The sequence below is a fragment of the Papio anubis genome, unplaced genomic scaffold (genome assembly GCF_008728515.1).
Source record: "Papio anubis isolate 15944 unplaced genomic scaffold, Panubis1.0 scaffold88, whole genome shotgun sequence".
Taxonomy (NCBI): Eukaryota; Metazoa; Chordata; class Mammalia; order Primates; family Cercopithecidae; genus Papio; species Papio anubis.
Window position 1 is genome coordinate 91,300 of NW_022169035.1, and position 21,397 is coordinate 112,696.

Consider the following 21,397-nt stretch of genomic DNA (forward strand, 5'->3'; position numbering starts at 1 on the left):
TTTTTTTTTTTTTTTTTGAGACGGAGTCTCGCTCAGTCGCCCAGGCTGGAGTACAGTGGTACGATCTCGGCTCACTGCAAGCTCCGCCTCCTAGGTTCAAACGATTCTCCTGCCTCAGCCTCCAGAGCAGCTGGGATTACCAGCGTGCGCCACCACACCCAGCTAATTTTTGTATTTTTAGTAGAGACAGTATTTTACCATGTTGGCCAGGCTGGTCCTGAACTGCTGGCCTCAAGTAATCCACCTTCCTCGGCCTCCCAAAGTGCTGGGATTACAGGTGTGAGCCAAATTAGCCAGCCTAATTTGTGTCAAATCTTAAATCATTTGGCAAAGTACACATGAGCACATAGTATTTCATTCAGTTGGAGTTTCTTGGGTGTTTTCTTTAAGATATTTGCAGTTGCTGCCCCTTTCTTAAACTCTGGGTACTGGAATCTTTTTAATTCTCAATATGAGTAGAGCTTTCTGAGCTGTAAATTAAATGGGAACTTGGCCTGCATGGCCACTGTGTATGGCCCAGAGCTGAGCAGACAGCCATAGTCATTTTATTATTTGCATACTGGGGACTGAACAAATGAGTAAATAAATTGAGGATATTTGAAACCAGGCTTTTTGCTTTTGGAGAAGGGGACAGAAGAGACAATTCAGCAAGAGTCTGTATTAAGGGAGCCTGAGCCACCTATACAAGAAACCTTCTCATGCCTTCTCGACCTTATTGAGCCCAGATGATAGATTGGTAAAAGACTGCCATACATATGCCCAATCTTACAGCTTCCTGGGACAGAAAATGCCCAGTTCATTCTGAGAAGCTCAGCCTGTGTGGTTACTTGATGTTCCATGATTAAGTGTTAAAAGGGACTGTCTAGGCCAGGTGTGGTGCCTCACGTCTGTAATCCCAGCACTTTGGGAGGCCGAGACGGGCGGATCATGAGGTCAGATCAAGACTCCGTCTCCAGGCCGGGCGCGGTGGCTCAAGCCTGTAATCCCAGCACTTTGGGAGGCCGAGACGGGCGGATCACAAGGTCAGGAGATCGAGACCATCCTGGCTAACACGATGAAACCCCGTCTCTACTAAAAAATACAAAAAACTGGTCGGGCGAGGTGGCAGGCGCCTGTAGTCCCAGCTACTCGGGAGGCTGAGGCAGGAGAATGGCGTAAACCCGGGAGGCGGAGCTTGCAGAGTGAGCTGAGATCTGGCCACTGCACTCCAGCCTGGGTGGCAGAGCGAGACTCTGTCTCAAAAAAAAAAAAAACTCCGTCTCCAAAAAAAAAAAAAAAAAAAAAACGACTGTCTACAGAAGAGGACGTGGCTATGTTTCAAATCCCTAGAGACCTGTACTCAGTTCTCTTGTTGATTCTAACCACAGGGTTCAGACAGCAGTGATATTTGCCACAGACACACTAAGCATTATCAGATATGCTGGGTTATTAGGCCGAAGTGGAAGAGCAGTTTGCCCTGTAACCTGGAATTACTGCAAAACAGTCTCTTATTCTGGTCCTCCCTTAAAACAGGTAGCATCTCTGCCTTACTTGGCAAAAGGTCAAAGTGCACAATGAAATAAAGTGTACATTGGCTCCTAAATCCAGAAAGATCCACCAAGCATTATTTTGCACTGGTAGGTGGTTTAAGGTACAGCACCATATCCTTCATTTTGGAGGGGCTATCCAGACATGCTCCAGACCATTAGTCCCCCAGAAACTTCACTGAGGTGGCATGCCCCTAAATTTTGATGGGGATTATCTCCCACTCTGTGGTTTACACGCTGAGGGCTGATTACTAAGGCATCTAAAGTACAGTTATTTCCTACTCATCAGATCAGATACCATCAGCATAATGTCATCGCTGCAGTGGACCAGTGTGACATGTGGAACATCAAGATGGTCAGGAGTTTTGCAGACTCCATATGGCAAAGTATATAGGTAAGTCCATGTAGCTGTGAGGCAAGATTGTTGCCTCAGACCAAAGGGTTTCATTGGTCTAGTAAGGGGTACCATTGGTCTAATGAGGGGTGCCATTGGTCTAAAAAGTAAAAGCGAACTGTTTCTGTTTGTCCTTACATATTAATATGAAGGGGAAAAAAGCATTTGCCCAGGCTGGTCTTGAACTCCTGACCTCAGGTGATCCACCCACCTTGGCCTTCCAAAGTGCTCAGATTATAGGTGTGAGCCACCACACCTGGCCCTGCCTACAGCTTTTGAAGGATACATGTCCTCCTCTGCTTAATGTATTTCTCACTTTCCTTGTGACCCAGCCTGGGTGACAGAATGAAACTGTCTCAAAGAAATATATATGAAATAGCAGCTGCTAATATAGTCATTATTTGATTCGGTATAAGATAACCAGTCATTTCCAAGATCAATCTGCCAATAGGCCATACAGGTGAGATAAATGAGGGATGTGGCCAGGTGCAGTGACTCATGCCTGTAATCCCAGCACTTTGGGAGGCTGAGGCAGGCAAATCACCTGAGGTCAGGAGTTCTACAGCAGCTTGACCAACATAGTGAAACCCTATCTCTACTAAAAATATAAAAAAACTAGCCAGGCTTGGTGGCGTGTGTCTGTAATCCCAGCTATTCGGGAAGCTGAGCCAGGAGAATCACTTAAACCTGGGAGGCGGAGGTTGCAGTGGGCTGAGATTGCACTACTGCACTCCAGCCTGGGCGATGCAGCGAGACTCTGTCTCAAAAACAAATACATAAAGAGCGAGACTCTGTCTCATAAATAAATAATATAAATTAATGAATAAATAAATGGGGGATGTAAGAGGTATCATCACCTCTGCTTCTTTCAAGTCTTTGATGGTATCATTCATCTTTGCAATTCCCCCAAGCATGCAGTGTTGTTTTTGGTTTATTATCCTGGTGAGAAAAATAAGTTCCAGGGGCTTCCACTTGGTCCTTTCTACTTTTTAATGGTACTTCATGGATCAGAAGACAATGTGGGGAATTTCTCAGTTGACAAAATATACCTATTCCAATCATATATTTAAGAACTGGGGAAACCACAAGGTGGGTCAGTAAATCTGGAGGGCATACTGTGAGTTGAACTTGGGCTAAAACTCCATCTATCACCTGACCACTGTCAGTCTCCACTTTGTATTTAGTGGAGTATTTGAGGTTCTAGGAGTGAGCATCAACTAAGCCAGTATCTAGTAGTCCTCCAACTCTGGGTATTTCCTTTCCCCAGTTTGTAGTCTACTCTAGTAAAGGAGATAATCTGACTCATCATGATACCAATGGACACCATGGGCTACCAGCATCCCCCTGCTCATTGGTGGGGAGCTCAGAATTGCACTCAAATCCAAACCAACCCCTAAACTCCATCTTTGAGGATTTGTTGCCTTGACCACCTAGTCAGGTTCTAGTCAGGGAACAGAAAACACACCAGTTGTCTGTACAGCTGTACAGACATAATTTAATATTTTAAAGTTGCAATTGGGTTTAAAGTTGTGGACTAGGTTACTGAAAGTATAAAAAGAGGAACTCTGAGGGTTCACAGAGGTAGCAGATGCAAAGAACAGCTTCCACCTGTGGGGCTGATAGGGAAAAGGGGGGATTATAAAAACTTAAAACACTTACATAAAGGGCCCCCTGGAGCTTAACTCATACCTGAGGAAAAGCTGCTGCCCAGCTGGTCCTGATGTCTCTCAGGGGGTAAAATGAAGCTGGCTCTGCAAGTGCTGGCAAAACTGCAAACTGGACTCTGCAGCTGCAGAAAGGCTCTGCCTCTGCTCAGGTGAAGAAGTGTTGGTGGGTCCTCTCAGAAAATGCAAGTCAACAGGAAGCCCCCAGAAAGTTCCATAAGCAAACAGGAAGGAGCAATCCCTTCTTAGTTCTCCAGGCTTCCAGTCTTCCTTTGGCGCCCCCTAACAGGGGGCAGCTGGCGAAGCTCAACTCTGGTCTGTGGACTCCTGGCCCCAGCACCTCCATGCCAGGTACAGAAGAGTAGGTTTGGAGAAGAGACAAGAGCTTAACAACTGACACAGGTGTCTACTGGTAACATGTTTAAAACAAACACACAAAATTGTGTTGCCTTGGAGGGAGTGGAGTCAGAATGAAGGCTCTTAAAAACCAGGTAGAGGGGTTTCCATTTGATAAGCCAGGAAATAGCTGGCACTGAAGATTTCTGAGTTAGGAAAGTGACATGATGATGACTTAGGCCTCCCCTCTCTTGATGTCACTTTTCTTTATCTATAACCAGGCTTCAGGGTGAGCCTCCCACAACTGCCACTCTCAGTTTGGACTAATAGCACCAGGAAGAAAGATGAGTCAAAGTAGAGGCTATCAGTAAGGACAAGATTAGTGTATGTAGAAGAGCTCCACAGAGAAGGCAAATATGTGTGTGGTGGATTTCAAACATACCTGCAGATTCTTTGCCATTCTTCCAATCAAGAGGAATCAAATTCCCCTCCCTTTGTATTTTTTGTTTTTTAAGACAGAGTCTCACTCTTGTCACCCAGGCTGGAGTGCACTGGCAGGATCTCGGCTCACTGCAACCTCTGCCTCCTGGGTTCAAACAATTCTCCTGCGTCAGCCTCCCGAGTAGCTAGGATTACAGCCACGTGCCACCATACCCGGCTAATTTTGTATTTTTAGTAGAGACGGGGTTTCACCGTGTTAGCCAGGATGGTCTCGATGTCCTGACCTCAAGTGATGCCTACCTCGGCATCCCAAAGTGCTAGGATTACAGGATAGCCACCGCGCCCAGCCCAGATCCCGTCTTCATTTAAAATTTTGACATTTTGTTCATCATGGATTTTTTTGACATTAATTTTGAATACAATTTTAAAAATTACATTACAACAATATTTATCATGGTTATCATTGTGGATTGAATAGTGACCCACCCCCCACACCCCACTGAATCCATGTCTACCCACAACTTCAGTATGTGACCTTATTTGGAAATAGAGAATTTTGCACATGTAATTCGTTAAGATGATATCACACCAGATTAGAGTTGGCCCTAAATCCAATGAATGATGTCCTTATGAACAGAGGGAGATCTGGAGATACTGAGACCCGGAACAGAGACACGAGGAAGGTCATGTGAAGACAGAGGCAGAGACGGAAGTCATACTGTCAAAAGCCACAGATTGCCAGGAACTACCAGAAACTGAGAGGCAAGGAAGGATCCCTGCCAAGAATCTTCAGAGGCAGCATGGCCCTCCCACAGCTTGATTTTAGACTCCAAGTCTCCAGAATTGTGAGAGAATCTCAGCCTGGCCAGAAGGCTTCTTTGTGGGGAATGAGAGGTAAGGGGGTTGAGAGAGCAGCAGGAATTCACTGAGACCTAAGACTTTGTGTAAAGCATTAACAAAATCAGTTTGCTTTGGGAAAAGTAGATTCTTTTTTTTTCTTTTCTTTTCTTTTTTTGAGATAGTGTTGCTCTATCGTCAGGCTGGAGTGCAGTGGCACGATCTCGGCTAACTGCAACCTCTGCCTCCCGGGTTCGAGCGATTCCCCTGCCTCAGCCTCCCGAGTAGCTGGGACTACAGGCGCATGCCAACATGACCTTGTGATCCACCCGCCTCGGCCTTCCAAAGTGCTGGGATTACAGGCATGAGCCACCACACCTGGCCGGAAAAGTAGATTTCTTGAACAGAGACTTGCTTTTAAATTGTTTTATTACAATTAAAATTACACAAAAGCAAATCGATTCATTTCAATCAAAATAACTCATGTTTACATATTTATAACTGTACAATAAAATATATAAAATGTTTTCATATTTCATACTTCAATCATCTTCTTCTTCTTCTTCATCACTGATCACGTACTTCTTATGCTTTTTATTTGCTTTATCATCATCTTCTGCTTTTCTCTTTCCAGAAGGTTCACCCTCCTAAACAGATACAATTTTTACAAATGTACAAGTCAATAAAGAACATTTTTAGGATGGTTTATCAAAAGTAGCTATGAGCTGAATGACCCTCTGACAACTCAAAGTAACTGTTCCTGCAGATTGTGAGGGAGATTGTGAGGTGTCAGCAACTGTGAGCTAATCTCTCACAGGGAAACCTTTGAACACAGAGCAGGATGTGCAGGAAACTGGAGACAGGATTTGCCACAGAAGGGGCGGGGCTCTCCCAAAAGTTCTGCCTGTCTAATCACTGGTCCTGTCGGGATATTTTTACCATGATCAGGTAATTTCTCAAGCTTTTTTTCTCTGCCTCCTCAGCACTTCACTTCTTTTCATTATCTAAAATTCAGTATTTTAAAGACTGTTGATTTGGGGTTTTTTGGAACAATTTGTTTCAATGCATTAAAAACTCACATCATAAAGGTTTTTAAGAAAATATTTCATGACATTAAAGGGCATCTATACACAAGTTTCCTCTGTTTAAAATCATTCTGTACAAATGTTCTAACAGAAACAAATAATTTAGGAAGTTATCTAAAAAACATTTTTTACAGATAGAATTTGAACATGTCAGTATCTAAGTGTCAAATACTGATTAAAATAAACTGACACTAAGTGGGATGGGCCGGGCACGATGGCTCATGCCTGTAATCCTAGCACTTTGGAAGGCCAAAGGGGGTGGATCACCTGAGGTCAGGAGTTTGAAACCAGCCTGGCCAACATGGCAAAACTCCATTTCTACTAAAAATACAAAAATTAGCCAGGTGTGGTGGCACGCGCCTGTAATCCCAGCTACTTAAGAGAATGAAGCAGGAGAATCGCTTGAACTCAGGAGATAAAGGCTGCAGTAAGCTGAGATCGCGCCAATATATTCCAGCCTGGGCAACAGAGCAAGCAAGACTCTGTCTCAAAAATAAATAAAAATTAAAAATTAAATGGGATGAACAAACGGTTTGAAGGTTGAAGTTAGGGAAAGCCAGACATCTTGCTGCTGTGACCACAGGCTGCTAGATGTAGAATGCAACCTGGTATGCCCACTTTTTTCTGATGGTTCTCATGGCTGGCCCTCTGACAGACAAGATAGCATCTCACACTTGTTTTCTGCCTTGTTATCCCAAATACATTCCCACAGACCTGAAAGGCCATAGGAGAATTCAAAGGGGGGAAGTTATGAATCCACAGTAAGGGATTTAGAGAAGTCCTCCTCCTCCATTTACTTCCCAGCTGGCAGCAGGGAAATTACCTAAACAGCAACACTGAAAGATAGATCCTGCCCCCAAGAAGGAACAAGAGCCCCTCCTGTCTACTCTACAGGCTAGAGCAAACCCAAATACTTCTCTCCCAGCCCCACAGGCAAAGAGCACATTCAATCACACTACTTGTCTTTTAATTTTCAAAGGAAAAATCTTATCTTAAACATTTTACATGCAATCACTATTTTTTGGTAACCTTCCAAAAATGAGCCTTGGTGTGTTTGTCTTTTCAGCTCTAAAATCCTTTAAGGAGATGAAATTTGAATCACTAAAAGAACTAGCATGGTAATTCTAAAAGATGGTCCAGCCTGTCCTAAAGGTCCCTGGACAGCAGCAGCCAGGAGATGGCCAGGTCTCTCCCAAAGAAGTCTCACTGGCACCAGTCCTAATCCATCCTCTGGAGTGAGAAGCTGTGAAGTTCTGCTTTGGAAAGCCTGCCAAGGACTGGCTGGGCGCGATGGCTCATGCCTGTAATCCCAGCACTTTGGGAGGCTGAGACCAGCAGATCACAAGGTCAGGAGTTTGAAAGCAGCCTGACCAAGATGGTGAAACCCCGTCTGCATGAAAAATACAAAAAATTAGCCAGATGTGGTGCATGCCTGTAGTCCCAGCTACTCAGGAGGCTGAGGCAGGAGAATCACTTGAACCCGGGAGGTGGAGGTTGCAGTGGGCAGAAATCATGCCACTGCTCTCCAGCCTGGGCAACAGAGCGAGACTCCGTCTCAAAAAAAAAAAAAAAAGTCTGGGTGTGGTGGCTCATGCCTGTAATCCCAGCACTTTGGGAGGCCAAGGCAGGCGGACTACGAGCTCAGGAGTTCAAGACCAGCCTGGCCAACATGGTGAAACCCCATCTCTACTAAAACTACAAAAAAATTAGCCGGGCATGGTAGCAGGCACCTGTAATCCCAGCTACTTGGGAGGCTAAGGCAGGGGAATTGCTTGAACCCAGGAGGCGGAAGTTGCAGTGAGCCGAGACCACGCTGCTGCACTCTAGCCTGTGAGACGGAGCAGGACTTCGTCTCATTAAAAAAAAAAAAAAAAAAAGCCTGCCAAGGACTGACTTCTCTGGCAGCTAGACATGAGCACAGAAAAACACAACAAAGGGAATGGGCGCAGTGGCTCATGCCTGTAATCCCAGGGCTTTGGGAGGCCAAAGCAGGAGAATCACTTGAGGCCAGGAGTTTGAGTGAGACCAACCAGGGCAACATGGTAAGACATCTGTCTTCACCAAAAAAAAATAATAATAATTGTTACAAAAAAAATTTTAATAAATAATAAGGTCACGTGTCGCTCGTGCCTATAATCCTAGCACTTTGAGAGGCTGCAGAAGGCAGATTACTTGAGGTCAGAAGTTAGAGACCAGCCTGGCCAACATGGTGAAACCCTGTCTCTACTAAAAAATACAAAAATTAGCTGGGCGTGGATTTGGAGGCTGAGGCAGGAGAATTACTTGAACCCAGGAGGCAGAGTATGCAGTGAGCCGAGATCGCGGTGCTGCACTCCAGCCTGGGCAACAGAGCAAGACTCCATCTCAAACAAACAAATAAATAAATAAATAAGCAAGCCAGCCAGTCAGCCATCACACAGAGCAAAGGTGTATAGTTTCTCAGACTCCCAGGACTTAGAAAGGTGACAGAAGCCTTCAGGATGTGGGATGCTGCCTTACTGAACATAACTGGAATGGATCCCAGTGTCATATATAAATGCAGTAAATGACAAAAATATGTTTATTAAGTCTAAAAGAAAACTTGCTAATACAGTCACGAATGCAGGTCCCTGTAGGTACAGAAACAGTCCACAGTTACGAAGATAAGGCAGGGTTGTCAGAGGGGAAATGGAGTCTCAAGAGGGAGAGCTGGAGAAAGAGACACAGAGAGAAGGCTGCCTGGCACCATGTTCTAACTAATCCTTCACAGCAGGTACCTCTTTTGTCTAAGAAGCCGAGGGTTGGCCTTGATACCTCTCCCTTCCACTGTCTCCATGTTTCTTTCAGTTCGGGCCTTTCCCTTTTCCCAGACTCCTGGAGAACAGAGTACCAGCACACGGTTTCTCCCCCTACCTGTTTATCTAGATCTTTGAGGTAATTGAGGTTTTGTAAAGTTTTAACTACTTAAAAAAATGAGGGAGAATAAAAAGCTCTCCTTTACATTTTTCTTCTTTTTGGTAACTTAGACTCTGTTTGAAAAGGGAAAATAGTATTTCTTGTTCAGCTACTACATATTGTGTTACTTTCAAATCTGTTGTTTATTAATACTGTAATACAACATTTTTACAAGACAGGGAGCATAAACTCCATTGATCAGATGAGGAGATAGACTCAGAAATACGAGATGACTGGCCCAAGGCCATACAAGTGGGAAAGGGTAGCACCAAAATCGATGCAGTTCACTCTACTATAGACTGGCCCTCACCTCCATTTCAAGGCATGCTATGATGATAATGGTGTTCTCTGGGCTATGGACCTGGGGTCTGAAAACTCCCCTTAATATCAGAGGCATACCCAGGCTCCCGATGTTTGGGTGGGCTTTAGTGTGCAAAGAACAGAGAGGGACTTAGAACAGGAATGCTCCCATTCCTTCTTCCATTGTAACGCATGACCAGGACTCACACTAGGGTAACATGAAGAGGCAGTGGCAGGGGTTGAGAGGTCCAGGAAGAAGTAAAATCTTTGTTGTCAGGGCAGGAAAGGGAAGAGTGCAGGAAGACCTGAAAGAGAGTATTTGGATAAGGGAGGTAGAGGGTGGTTCCTGTAATAGCTAGGTGGCCATTCCCAAGAGGCATTTTTAAGTCAGGCAGTATAGGTTTGCAACTGCCCAGCCTAGAAGAAGGCTATCTGATGGATCACTTAAAAAAAAAAAAAAAAAAAAAAAAAAAAACTCACTTCTGAGAATACTAGGAATAGACAGAAGTCTCATGATACTTCTCAATTTTCATTCACAGTTTCTATTTGCCAAGAAAAAGATAGCATCTGCTTAGATGAGGACTCACGTTTGCCAACAGTTCAGCACTATAAATGTATCATTAAGATGTTGCCTCATCTAATTTAAAACAAGTATGTTGCAGAACAATGAAACAAATTTTGGCCAGGCGCAGTGGCTCACACCTGTAATCCCAGCACTTTGGGAGGCCAAGGCAGGTGGATCGTCTGATGTCAGGAGTTTGAGACCAGCCTGACCAACATGGCAAAACTCCGTCTCTACTAAAAATACAAAAATTAGCTGGGCATGGTGGCGGGTGCCTATAATCCCAACTACTAGGAAGGCTGAGGCAGGAGAATTGCTTGAACCCAGGAGGTGAAGGCTGCAGTGAGCCAAGATGGCACCACTGCAATCCAGCCTGGGCAAGAGAATGAGACTTGTTCTCAAAAAAAAAAAAAAAAAAAAAAAACACCAACAAATTTTGTCTAGTGCCGAGCACAGTGGCTCATGCCTGTAATCCCAGCACTTTGGGTGGTCGAGGTCGGAGGATCCCTTGAGTTCAGAAGTTTGAGACCAGCTTGGGCAACAAAGTGAGACCCTCTGTGTATAAAAAATAGGCTGGGCGCGGTGGCTCACACCTGTAATCCCAGCACTTTAGGAGACCAAGGCAGGCAGATCACGAGGTCAGGAGGTCGAGACCAGCCTGGCCAACATAGTGAAACCCCATGTCTACTAAAAATACAAAAAAATTAGCCGGACGTGGTGGCGGGCACCTGTAATCCCAGCTGCTCGGGAGGCTGAGGCAGGAGAATCGCTTGAACCCAGGAGGCGGAGGTTGAAGTAAGCCAAGATCGTGCCACTGCACTCCAGCCTGGGTGACAGTGTGAAAATCTGTCTCAAAAATAAATAAATTAATTAAATTAAATAAATTTAAAAATAGGCTGGGTACGGTGGCTCACGCCTTTAATCCCAGCACTTTGGGAGGCCAAGGCAGGTGAATCACAAGGTCAGGAGTTCGAGACCAGCCTGGCCAACACAGTGAAACCCTGTCTCTACTAAAAGTACAAAAATTAGCCAGGTGTGGTGGCACACACCTGTAATCCCAGCTACTTGGGAGGCTGAGGCAGGAGAATCACTTAAACCTGGGAGGTGGAGGTTGCAGTGAGCCAAGATTGCGCCACTGCAATCCAGCCTGGGCAGCAGAGTGAGACCCTGTCTCAAAAAAAAAAGAAAAGAAAGAAAGGCCTGGTAATAATGTATTATCAAGAGAGAATATCAATAAAGTGACAGAAATGATTAAAAAAAAAAAAAAAAGGATCAAATGGTAATTCTTACACTGAAAGGGTAACTGAAATGAAATGTGACCAGAGGGGCACAATAGTAGATTTGAACTAGGATCAGCAGACTTAATGATGGAACGAAGAGATTATGCAGTCTGAAGAACGGAGAAAAGAGAATGAAGAAAAATGAATAGAGTCCCAGAGAAATGCGAGACACCACTAAACACACCAACATATACCTAATGGGAACAGCAGGAGAGGAGGGAAAACAGCAGAAAAAGTATTAAATGAAACAGTGACTGAAAACTTCCCAGATTTGTTGAAAAACATTAACCTACACATCCAAGAAGCTCAACAAATTGCAAGTAGAATAAATGCAAAGAGAACCACATGCAGATACATCACAGTAAAAACGCTGAAAGACAAAAAAATTCCTCAAAACAGCTAGAGAAAAATGATTGGTCACATACAAGGGAATCTCAAGACGATAAAGAGCTGGCTTCTCATCAGAACAATGGAGGGCAGAAGGCAGAGGATGGCATATTCAAAGTGCCAAAAGAAATCACCATTAGAAAGCTCATTTTTCAATAATAATAATGGAAGCCAAAAATCTCCTGAAAGAAAATTGCTCTAAAATTGCATAACCACTGAAAATGTTTCAAGAGGATAAAATATATTTCAGATAAAGATACCAACGAAGAAAATAGGAATTTCAGCTACATAGCTTTACAAAGGTACCAGTTAGGGTAAAGGATAGAAATAAGAATTTTTAAAAAATTAGTTATAATTTTTAATTGCTAATAATCATGCTGTCTGGTACATTACTGATTTACTCCTGAATGATACTTAAGGGAAGTCCTTATCTTAAGAGAGTTTAGGCGTACTTGTCAGAGAACAAACTGAAATGGTCAACAATCTGTTTCCATGTGCCTTTTAAAAATTCCAATTTCATCACACTTTGAAATAGTAATGATATCTTCATAATATAAATATGTATTTATATACTTTTATATATACTATGTGTAAACTTTAATTTATACACATGATATAAAATTTTAATTTTACAGCAACGCTTAGAGAAAAATGAGGTTCAGAAAAGCCAGATATTTAAGATAAAAGATTTCAGTAGTAGAAGCAGGATTCAAACCTAGGTAGTCTTTTAAGACTCCAAAGCCTCTACTCTCTTAGCTCTGCTATGCTACCTTGATCTATAGATACCTGGGAAACAGGTAAGGCCATTATTTCACAGGCACAATCAACATACTCTCAACAAAGCAGTCAGTGATCTACTAAAAGTTAAATCGTATCTTCTCTCCTCTGCTGAAAACCTCCAACGAAAACCACTCAGAATAAAAAACCAAAAAAAAAAAAATCAGTCTGTCATGGTGGCTTATGCCCGTAATCCCGGCACTTTGGGAAGCTGAGGCAAGCACATTGCTTGAGTCCAGGAATTCAGGACCAGCCTGGGCAACATGCTGAAACCCTGTCTCTACAAAAAATACAAAAAAAAAAAAAAGGCCTTACAAATGGTGTGAGGCCGTAGGTGATCTGGCCCCATCATATTTCTGCCCTCTCCCTCACAAGGCTCCAGCTTCAGCCTCTGTGCTTTCTTCACACATGCCAGGCAGGTTCCTACCTCAGGGCCTTTGCACTTCCTAATTCTGCATGCACCACTCTCCAGAGAGCTGAACAGTTCACTGTCACTACCTTCAGATGCTTACTCAAAGATCACCATTCCAGTGAGAGCTTCCCTGAACAGTATTTCTAAAAGTACAATATCCCAACTCCCAAGACCCCCCAGAACATTCTCTATATCCCTTTCCTGCAGAATTTGTCTCCTGACCACTTTTCACCATCTGCTCTACCATATATAGTATTTTACTTTATATAGTATTTCACTGGTATAATAAAGACTTTAAATTTCTCAGTATCTCTGCATCACCCAGTGGGGTGTGAAATACTTGCTGGGGTATTAAGAAAAAGAAAGAGGCTGGGCATGGTGGCTCACGCCTGTAATCCCAACACTTTGAGAGGCCGAGGCGGGCAGATCACGAGATCAGGAGATCGAGACCATCCTGACTAACACGGTGAAACCCCATCTCTACTAAAAATATAAAAAATTAGCCAGGCGTGGTGGCGGGCACCTGTAGTCCCAGCTACTCGGGAGGCTGAGGCAGAATGGCATGAACCTGGGAGGCAGAGCTTGCAGTGAGCCGAGGTCATGCCACTGCGCTCCAGCCTGGGCGACAGAGCAAGGCTTAAAAAAAAAAGAAAAAGAAAAATTCTCAGGGCCTATTCTCTTATAATAGGAAAAGAATACTGTTTAAAATAATTTATTTTGTCAATAATAAATGAAAACTTATTTCAATTTATTACTCAATACAATTTCAAATACTTTCTTTTCTTTTTTTTTTTTTTTTTTTTGAGATGGAGTTTCACTCCTGTTGCCCAGGCTGGAGTGCAATGGCACGATCTCAGCTCACCGCAACCTCTGCCTCCCGGGTTCAGGCGATTCTCCTGCCTCAGTCTCCTGAGGCTGTGAGTAGCTGGGATTACAGGCATGCGCCACCATGTCCTGCTAATTTGTATTTTTAGTGGAGACGAGGTTTCTCCATGTTGGTCAGGCTAGTCTGGAACTCCCAACCTCAAGTGATCCGCCTGCCTCGGCCTCTCAAAGTGCTGGGATTACAGCCGTGAACCACCGTGCCCGGCCAAATACTATTTCATCTAAATAAAAAGAAAATATGTTTTCCCAACACAAGAATGAATTCTTTTTCTTTTTTTTTTTTTTTGGAGACAGGGTCCCATTCTGTTGCCCAAGCTGGAGCGCAGTGGTGCAATCATGTCTCACTGCAGCCTCAAGAATCCTCCCACCCCAACAGTCCTCCCACCCCAACAGTCCTCCCACCCCAACAATCCTCCCACCCCAACAATCCTCCCACCTCAAGACTCTGGTAGCTGAGACTACAGGCACACACCACTACCCCCAGCTAATTTTTGTACTTTTTTGGAGAGATGGGGTCTCCCTATGTTGCCCAGTCTAGTCTCAAACTCCTGAGCTCAAGCGATCTGCCTGCCTAGGCCTCCCAAAATACTGGGATTACAGGCATAAGCCACCACCTCTAACCAAGAATGAATTATTTTCCTAATAAAAAAAAATACTGAGAATTTTTACAAAAAGGAGATACACCCTCTGGTCTACCACACTGAATGATCTATCACTCTCTCTTGGATGAGCCTTGGTATGTCAGGGACCTGCACCTTTTCTTCCAGGCCTTTCCATCTATCCAGAGTGACCTACCAGATATAGGACAGTTTGCCCAGCAAGCTTCTGATCACTCTTCAACACCCAGCAAGAAGTCTCATCCTCCATGCAGCCTTCTAAGACCTCTCTAAATACTGGTATCAGACCCTCCTCTGGAGCACTCTGTCTTGTTACTGCATTTATCTCGCTGGATTTCAGTGAAGTGTGTAGACAACTAATTTGTGCCTGCCTGATCTGTAAGCTCTTCATTCAAAGCAGTTGGCTCCTGAGTACAGGATAAACCCCTAGAATTGAATAAATTTGGTCTTACCTCATCACTGGTAAGCTTCTTTGCTTTGAGTAATCTTTGAGCCTTATCTTCTTCTGACCCCTCATCACTGTCTGATGAATAGATTCTGGCTCGTTCCTCTGAAAGCAAAAGTATAGATTGTGAGTGACCTTTTTTTTTTTTTTTTTCCTGAGACAGGGTCTTGCTTTGAGGCCCAGGCTGGAGAGAAGTGGCATAATCATGGCTCACTGCAGCCTTGACCTCCTGGGCTCAGGTGATCTTCCTGCCTCAGCCTCCCAAGTAGGTGGGACCACAGGTGCGCACTACCTACCCATGCCCAGCTAGTATTTTTTTCCTTTTAGTGGAGATGAAGTCTTGCTATGTTGCACAGGCTGGTCTTGAACTCTTAGAATCAAGCAATCCTCCTTCTTCAGCCTCCTACAGTGCTGGGATTATAGGCATGAGCCACTGTGCCCAGCTGTGAGTGACTTTCGAAGACAGTGAACTATTCATTCTTAAATGGTTTCTTCTCATAAATATCTTTAGTTCCCTCTGTATATTTCCTCCCAGAGGAACCAAATAATTTTAAAGTTTTTGATTTAAAGATAAATATAAATTTTAGATATGTTGAAATAAAGCAGACTTAGCCTCTCAAAATACAAAAACCTGACCACCTTTAAAGATCAAAAAGGCTTGTGTGCAAGGTTTCTAAAGAAGCAGATACCCTACTCTTCCGAAGTCAACTATTAAAGCCTGAGACATTCTTCCACCAGTAACAGTTAATTCCAAAATGAGCTTTGAAGGTAAAGCAAGAAAGTGTTTTCCTGGTCCTGTAAAGACCATTTGTTGCCAGGTGGACTTTTCAAAGAGAGATGCAGAGGGGCGCCCATCTGCTCCGCTGCCCAAGCCCAGGTGAACCTCTGGGTGGAATAAGAGCCAAGGACTTTAGACCAAGCCCCTCCCCTCAAAACCCAAAGCCTTCCCTTTGTCCCCGCTCCTTGTCTATCTGATTACTGTATGGATCTGAGCACTACTAGACTCATGTGCTAGATTTTTAATCTCTGGTGACCTGAATGTTACATACCTCTCTCCCTTAAAGCATCCTCAGATTTTTAAAATTTTTATTTAATTTTTGTGTGGTTTATTTCCACACAATTGAATCTTTTTCTATGGGAAATCAGCATTGACAAAAAAGAAAGGGTCTCTGTACTGTGGCCCCCAAAAAAATAATAGATAGGTAATATGTAACAGGTCACCAGACCAAATGCAGTCACTACAAGAAAAGGAGAAATGAGTTTCACAGGAGAGTCAGAGAAAAATAAATTTGGGTGTTTTAAAAATTTACTTGTTATATGCCAGGCTCTAGGCTAGGTACTTTAAATATATTATATCATGTAATCCTCAAAACAACCTTATGTTCTAACTACCATTATTAATAGGTTGTGTTTGTCATGATGAGGCAACAGAAGTTAAGGGAGACTATGTAACTCTTCAGAAGTTACACAACTAAAAAGTGGCAGGACTGAGATGAGAGTGGGCAGGGTCGAGGCCAGCCAGGTCTTCTTCGTTTGCTTTTCAGCATGTCTTCTTGCTACTGGCTTGGGGGAACCCCTGGGTAAGAACCAGGTGGGACAGATGTCTCAGAAGTCAGATGACCTTGGTTTAAGAACTGACCACTTAGCAACTACGTGCCTTTGGGCAAGTTATTCAACCTCTCAAAGTCTCAGTTTCTGCAATAAGAACAAGGAAATAAGAGCAACTAGATCATAATGTTGTTATGAGGATCAAATAGGATGCATGTCAAGTGTTGAGCATCTGCCTAAAATTCAGTATGTGTGGAAAACACGGTAACCATCAGAAATCACTGATACTTGCGAAAGGAGGAAATATGCTTCTAAGAGAAATGTAGAAGAAGAATGAAAGAAAATATCACATAATTTCGGAATAGTTTAATTTCTTGATTCCCAATTAGGTAATAAAAAAAAGTTTACAGAAGTTCCAATATAATTGACAGATTCTCAAGTCAGAAAGCAGAAGCTCAAGGGATAAAACCCAAAGTGGGAACAACAGCAGTTCCTACCTTTCAAGCCCATCTGAATGAACTAAGATCACTCATGACAACCGGTTCTTTAAAAATGTCCTGGCCAGGCACAGTGGCTCATGCCTATAATCCCAGCACTTTGGGAGGCCAAAGCGGACAGATCATTTGAGGTCAGGAGTTTGAGACCAGCCTGGTCAATGGTGAAACCCCGTCTCTACTGAAAATACAAAAATTAGCCGGGTGTGGTGGTGCACACCTGTAATCCCAGCTACTCGGGAAGCTGAGGCAGGAGAATCACTTGAACCCGGGAGGCAGAGGATGCAGTGAGCCGAGATCACACCACTGCACTACAGCTTGAATGACAGAGCAAGACTCTGTCTCAAAAAAAAAAAAAAAAAGGTCCATTGACTTGGCAGTCAGATTACATCCAATGCTAGGATGAAGTCCAGAATCCTGAAATGATGAAATGTAATTTCCACACATGACTCACCTCGAATGCCCCCTTTATATCGGTTTTTAATGGCAGCCAAGCTGATGGACTCCTCGCCTTCCTCCTCCTCATCATATCGATCAGGTTCCAGGTAACTGGCACTCAGCCCCCGCTGGTGCTGTTTCTCTCTCATTCGGCGCTGCTGAGATTCCCTACGTATGGAAGCCCTCAAACGTTCTTCTTCTTTCTGTAAAGAAGCAAATAACCTCTTTAACCTAAAAAGGAGCTACTTTTGTGCCCACTTGAACCCACTTTTATCACAAACAGCATGTAATGTCTGGTCAAGATAACAGCTGTCCCATGTGTGTTCCCCATCACACCTCTGTGCCTCCACATGGACCCTCTGGTTTGGTTTGCAGGAGGAGCGAAGGCAACACAAGGGAGCCCTGACACTAACCGGCCCAACTGGCATTGGCACAGGTGTGTCCTTGGGAGCCGTGCTGGTGTCCTGTGCTGCCACTTAACCCAGAGAGAAGCGACCCGCCTGAGAAACCCCATCCATGCCCAGCAGACACCTAAACTGACTCCCTGGAGTAGCAGTGGCTGTTCCTGTTCATCCCTGAACCACAGACACCTGATCTGCCCCAGCTCTACCAAACGCCCATAGTTCCAGATATTCTGGTCCCAGCCCCTCAGCCCCTCAACCCAGACAGCTCCTCACGGCTCCTGATGACAGGCTGGGGAGCGTCCTAAAGCCACAAGGTAGAGCTTTCGTTTCTTTTGCACTGCCTGGCATTCTGCATCTTGATGTTAAACCAGGTTGGGGGTAGGAGTGGTGTTCGAGTAGGTTTCAGGGATATTCTGGGATTTCTTTGAAGGTCTTCCTCATCCAATTGCTCTGTATTATCATACACAACTCCACATCTATTGCTAGGAATTCTATGAAACAGATTGTTTTTGTAATATGTGGCTGTACGGAGGTTAGAGTAAAAATCACTGTCAGTAGTACAGGGACTGAGAACAAACTAGCTGACTCCTTGTCTACATTTTCACAGGAGCTGGGGACATGGAGGAGGGTGTAGGGGGATGCTTAAAGTGGTTCAAGAGCTCCTCCAGTAATGCTGAGGCTGGAATCTGCAGGTTCCTCCAACTCCCTTAGCCTGTACAGAAAAGGTGGGGAAATGGAACAAGCCCAGCTCCAAAGCAAATGCCCCTATATACCACTGGGTTAGGTACTGCTATGAGATCTGGTTTAATCTGCCTCGATGAACAAATATAGGATGGAGGAAAAAGTAAGGGCTCAGAGCCAAACCTGCAGCAGAGCCTGACCATAAGATTAGTAAGAAAGGCCCTGAGGCAACTGGACTGTCTTAGCCTCACCATGCCCTGCTTCACTAAACAATATAATCACAAAGGCAGGTTGGGCAAAGGCCAAAATCTAGTAGGGATTAGAGGAGATGGAGAGGAGAAATGATGAGCCTCTACCATTGCATCTGGCTTCTCAAACATAGTGCTGCAGGAAAGGCCAATGGCCAATATGAGCGCATGCTCTATCGATTAGGTACAACGCCCCAAATAAACTTGTGCCTAATTAACAGCTGGGTCACATTTGAAAATATACCAGGTAGAATGTTACAAACTGACCTTAAAAACTCATAAGCTCGTCTTATTCTTTACCAGAGTCTCCTTTAGGCACTCTCTCATTCAAACTCCTGGTCTCTTCTCTATTTTACACTACTCTCTAGTATCTCCACTGACTTCTGACATGGATTCTAAACCACACATAGAAGACTTAATGATCTTTGGACTTATACATGAAAATTCAGATATTTCAATCACTGGTTTGTTGCTGAACTCTCAGGGCCTGGTGAAGAGAGAACTTGAGCCATGTGTCTGTTTTACTGTCATCGCCGCATCACGCATTGTTTGGCGAATGCTGAGGAAATGAATCCAGCTCCCTATTCATGTCGGTTGGAAGAGGAAAAGGTGGGCCAATAAGAGATGAAGAACAAGCATTTTGGGAAATACTTTCCTAATTAACAAAGAATCCCAGGATAAGGCTTAGCAAACATACCTTAATCATTTCTGTGCGTTGGCATTCAGGATCACGACCAGCCATTGGCAAGATTCTAATCTTCTGTGTCTTTGAACACCTATCTGCAAGCGACAGAGTCATCTTTCTATGTGTGGCACTGTCCGTAGAGTGAGGTCTGCCAGGAAATAAACAAAGAGCATCTCATTGTTTACCAGATACATTTGTGAGCCAGTGATACCCACGTCACAGAAGAGCCCAGTGACCATTTCCTAGTCACCTGAACAAACAGGCAGGGACACTTGACTGAATATACCAGGTGGAAGATTGTGATTTTCTTCATTCTGTGGCTCACTGAGACATTCTTTTTCCACAAATGAAAACAGAAGGTTGTAAAAAAGACTGTATGGCATGATCGCCTTCTAGAAGCAATAAATGGATGAGCTCAAGCAACATGAATTAGATACTACAGGTTGGTGCAAAAGTAATTACGGCTTTTGCCATTACTTTTAATTAGTATTAATATGTTAATATTGTTAATATAACTATCTTATTTTATAGATTTAGGAAACTGAGGCAAAAAGAGATTGAGAAAGTGGCACAAGGTCACACAAGTGGAAACGGAATTCAAATATGAGCCTAACTGATTCCAAAGCCTGTATGTTGACCTTTACAATTTCAAAAAGCTAAATCATAACCAACATTATTGTGCCCCCTCTAAAGATAAGCATTACCCAAGGTAGTTATAATAGTCACTGGAATTAAATACATTGACATTCTCTTGTAAGTCTGGTTAGCATGACCTGGTTCCCTAAGAAATAGCAACTTTCAGTGTATTTGACAAAATAACCTTTGAACCATCAGAACTATGCACAAGATCTTGGTTCTTGCTGAATCACACCGTGGGGTTCCATCAATCAGGTGGCAGGCATTACAGAAACATCTATGTTTCACTGCTTTTACCATAAAAAAAAAACATAATAATAATAACAGTTACCTGAAGGTGAGTTTCGTTTTAAAGACTGCTTGTCCCTGTAGACCAGTACCTTGTCTTATAAAAAGATGATTATGGTCGCCCTGCAGTGGGGCTTTGTACACATCAAACACTTCATTGCCTAAATGCAGGGACATGCTGGAAAGAAGAAACATTTCATATACTAAAGTCATAAAGCTTTCACTCTACCATCTTACTTCACTTAAAGGTGATTCAGGCTGGGCACGGTGGCCCAAACATGTAATCCCAGCACTTTGAGAGACTGAGGCGGGTGGGATCACGAGGTCAGGAGTTTGAGACCAGGCTGGCCAACATGATGAAACCCTGTCTCTACTAAAAATACAAAAATCAGCTGGGTGTGGTGGCGCACACCTGTAGTCCCAGCTCTCAGGAGGCTGAGGCAGGAGAACTGCTTGAACCCAGGAAGTGGAGTTGCAGTAAGCCAAGATCGTGCCACTGCACTCCAGCCTGGGCGATAAGACGAGACTCCATCTCAAGGAAAAAAACAAAACAAAACAAAACGTGATTCAACTGCTGCTCTCTCTCTTTAAATAGAATTCAGAAGGAAAGAAAATAAGAAGTCATAATGAGAAAAACTGACTGACTACAAAGAAGTAACACATGCTGGGACATTTACCAGGCTCTACTACAGTCCCAGTGAAGGGCAATTTTTCTAAAATGTCAATTTGTGGCTGGGCATGGTGGTTGACGCCTGTAATCCCAGCACTTTGGGAGGTGGAGGATCGCTTGAGCCCAGGAGTTCAAGACCAGCCTAAGCAACATATGGAGAACTGTGTCTACAAAGTGTTTTTTGTTGGTTTTTTTTTGTGAGACGGCATCTTGCTCTATTGCCCAGGCTGGAATGCAGTGGTGCGATCTCAGCTCACTGCAACCTCCGCCTCCTGGGTTCAAGGAATTCTCTGCCTCAGCCTCCTGAGAGTACCTGGGATTACAGGCATCTGCCACCACACCCAGCTAATTTTTAGTAGAGACGGGGTTTCACCATCTTGACCAGGCTGGTCTTGAACTCCTGACCTCGTGATCCACCTGCCT

The 21,397-nt window shown here is 43.8% G+C and overlaps 1 protein-coding gene and 2 long non-coding RNA genes across 5 annotated transcripts in view; 2 read left to right on the forward strand and 1 right to left on the reverse strand.

Moving 5' to 3' along the window:
- The first annotated feature begins 1,258 nt into the window (after positions 1–1,258).
- LOC116273565 lies at positions 1,259–21,245 on the forward strand. 3 transcript variants are annotated; one of them, XR_004181878.1, is made up of 4 exons: positions 1,259–1,920; positions 4,999–5,255; positions 17,738–19,822; positions 20,900–21,245. It is a non-coding gene; the product is annotated as an uncharacterized LOC116273565 (long non-coding RNA). The 3 variants fall into 3 exon arrangements; XR_004181877.1 differs by lacking the exon at positions 20,900–21,245 and having other exon boundaries at positions 17,738–18,080; positions 19,064–19,799; XR_004181880.1 differs by lacking the exons at positions 17,738–19,822; positions 20,900–21,245 and adding an exon at positions 5,384–5,433.
- LOC101002710 (RNA polymerase-associated protein LEO1) overlaps positions 5,610–21,397 on the reverse strand; it is a 39,373-nt gene continuing 23,585 nt past the window's right edge. Inside the window, exons 8-12 of the mRNA XM_003900946.5 lie at positions 20,348–20,482; positions 19,393–19,528; positions 17,379–17,565; positions 14,890–14,987; positions 5,610–5,845 (exon numbers count right to left, since the gene is read on the reverse strand). Of these exons, the coding sequence (XP_003900995.1) occupies positions 5,741–5,845; positions 14,890–14,987; positions 17,379–17,565; positions 19,393–19,528; positions 20,348–20,482 (661 nt within the window). The 3' untranslated portion in view covers positions 5,610–5,740. The remainder of the gene's footprint in view (positions 5,846–14,889; positions 14,988–17,378; positions 17,566–19,392; positions 19,529–20,347; positions 20,483–21,397) is intronic.
- On the forward strand, positions 5,805–14,895 carry LOC116273566. The gene is made up of 3 exons (XR_004181881.1): positions 5,805–6,146; positions 7,350–7,629; positions 14,588–14,895. It is a non-coding gene; the product is annotated as an uncharacterized LOC116273566 (long non-coding RNA).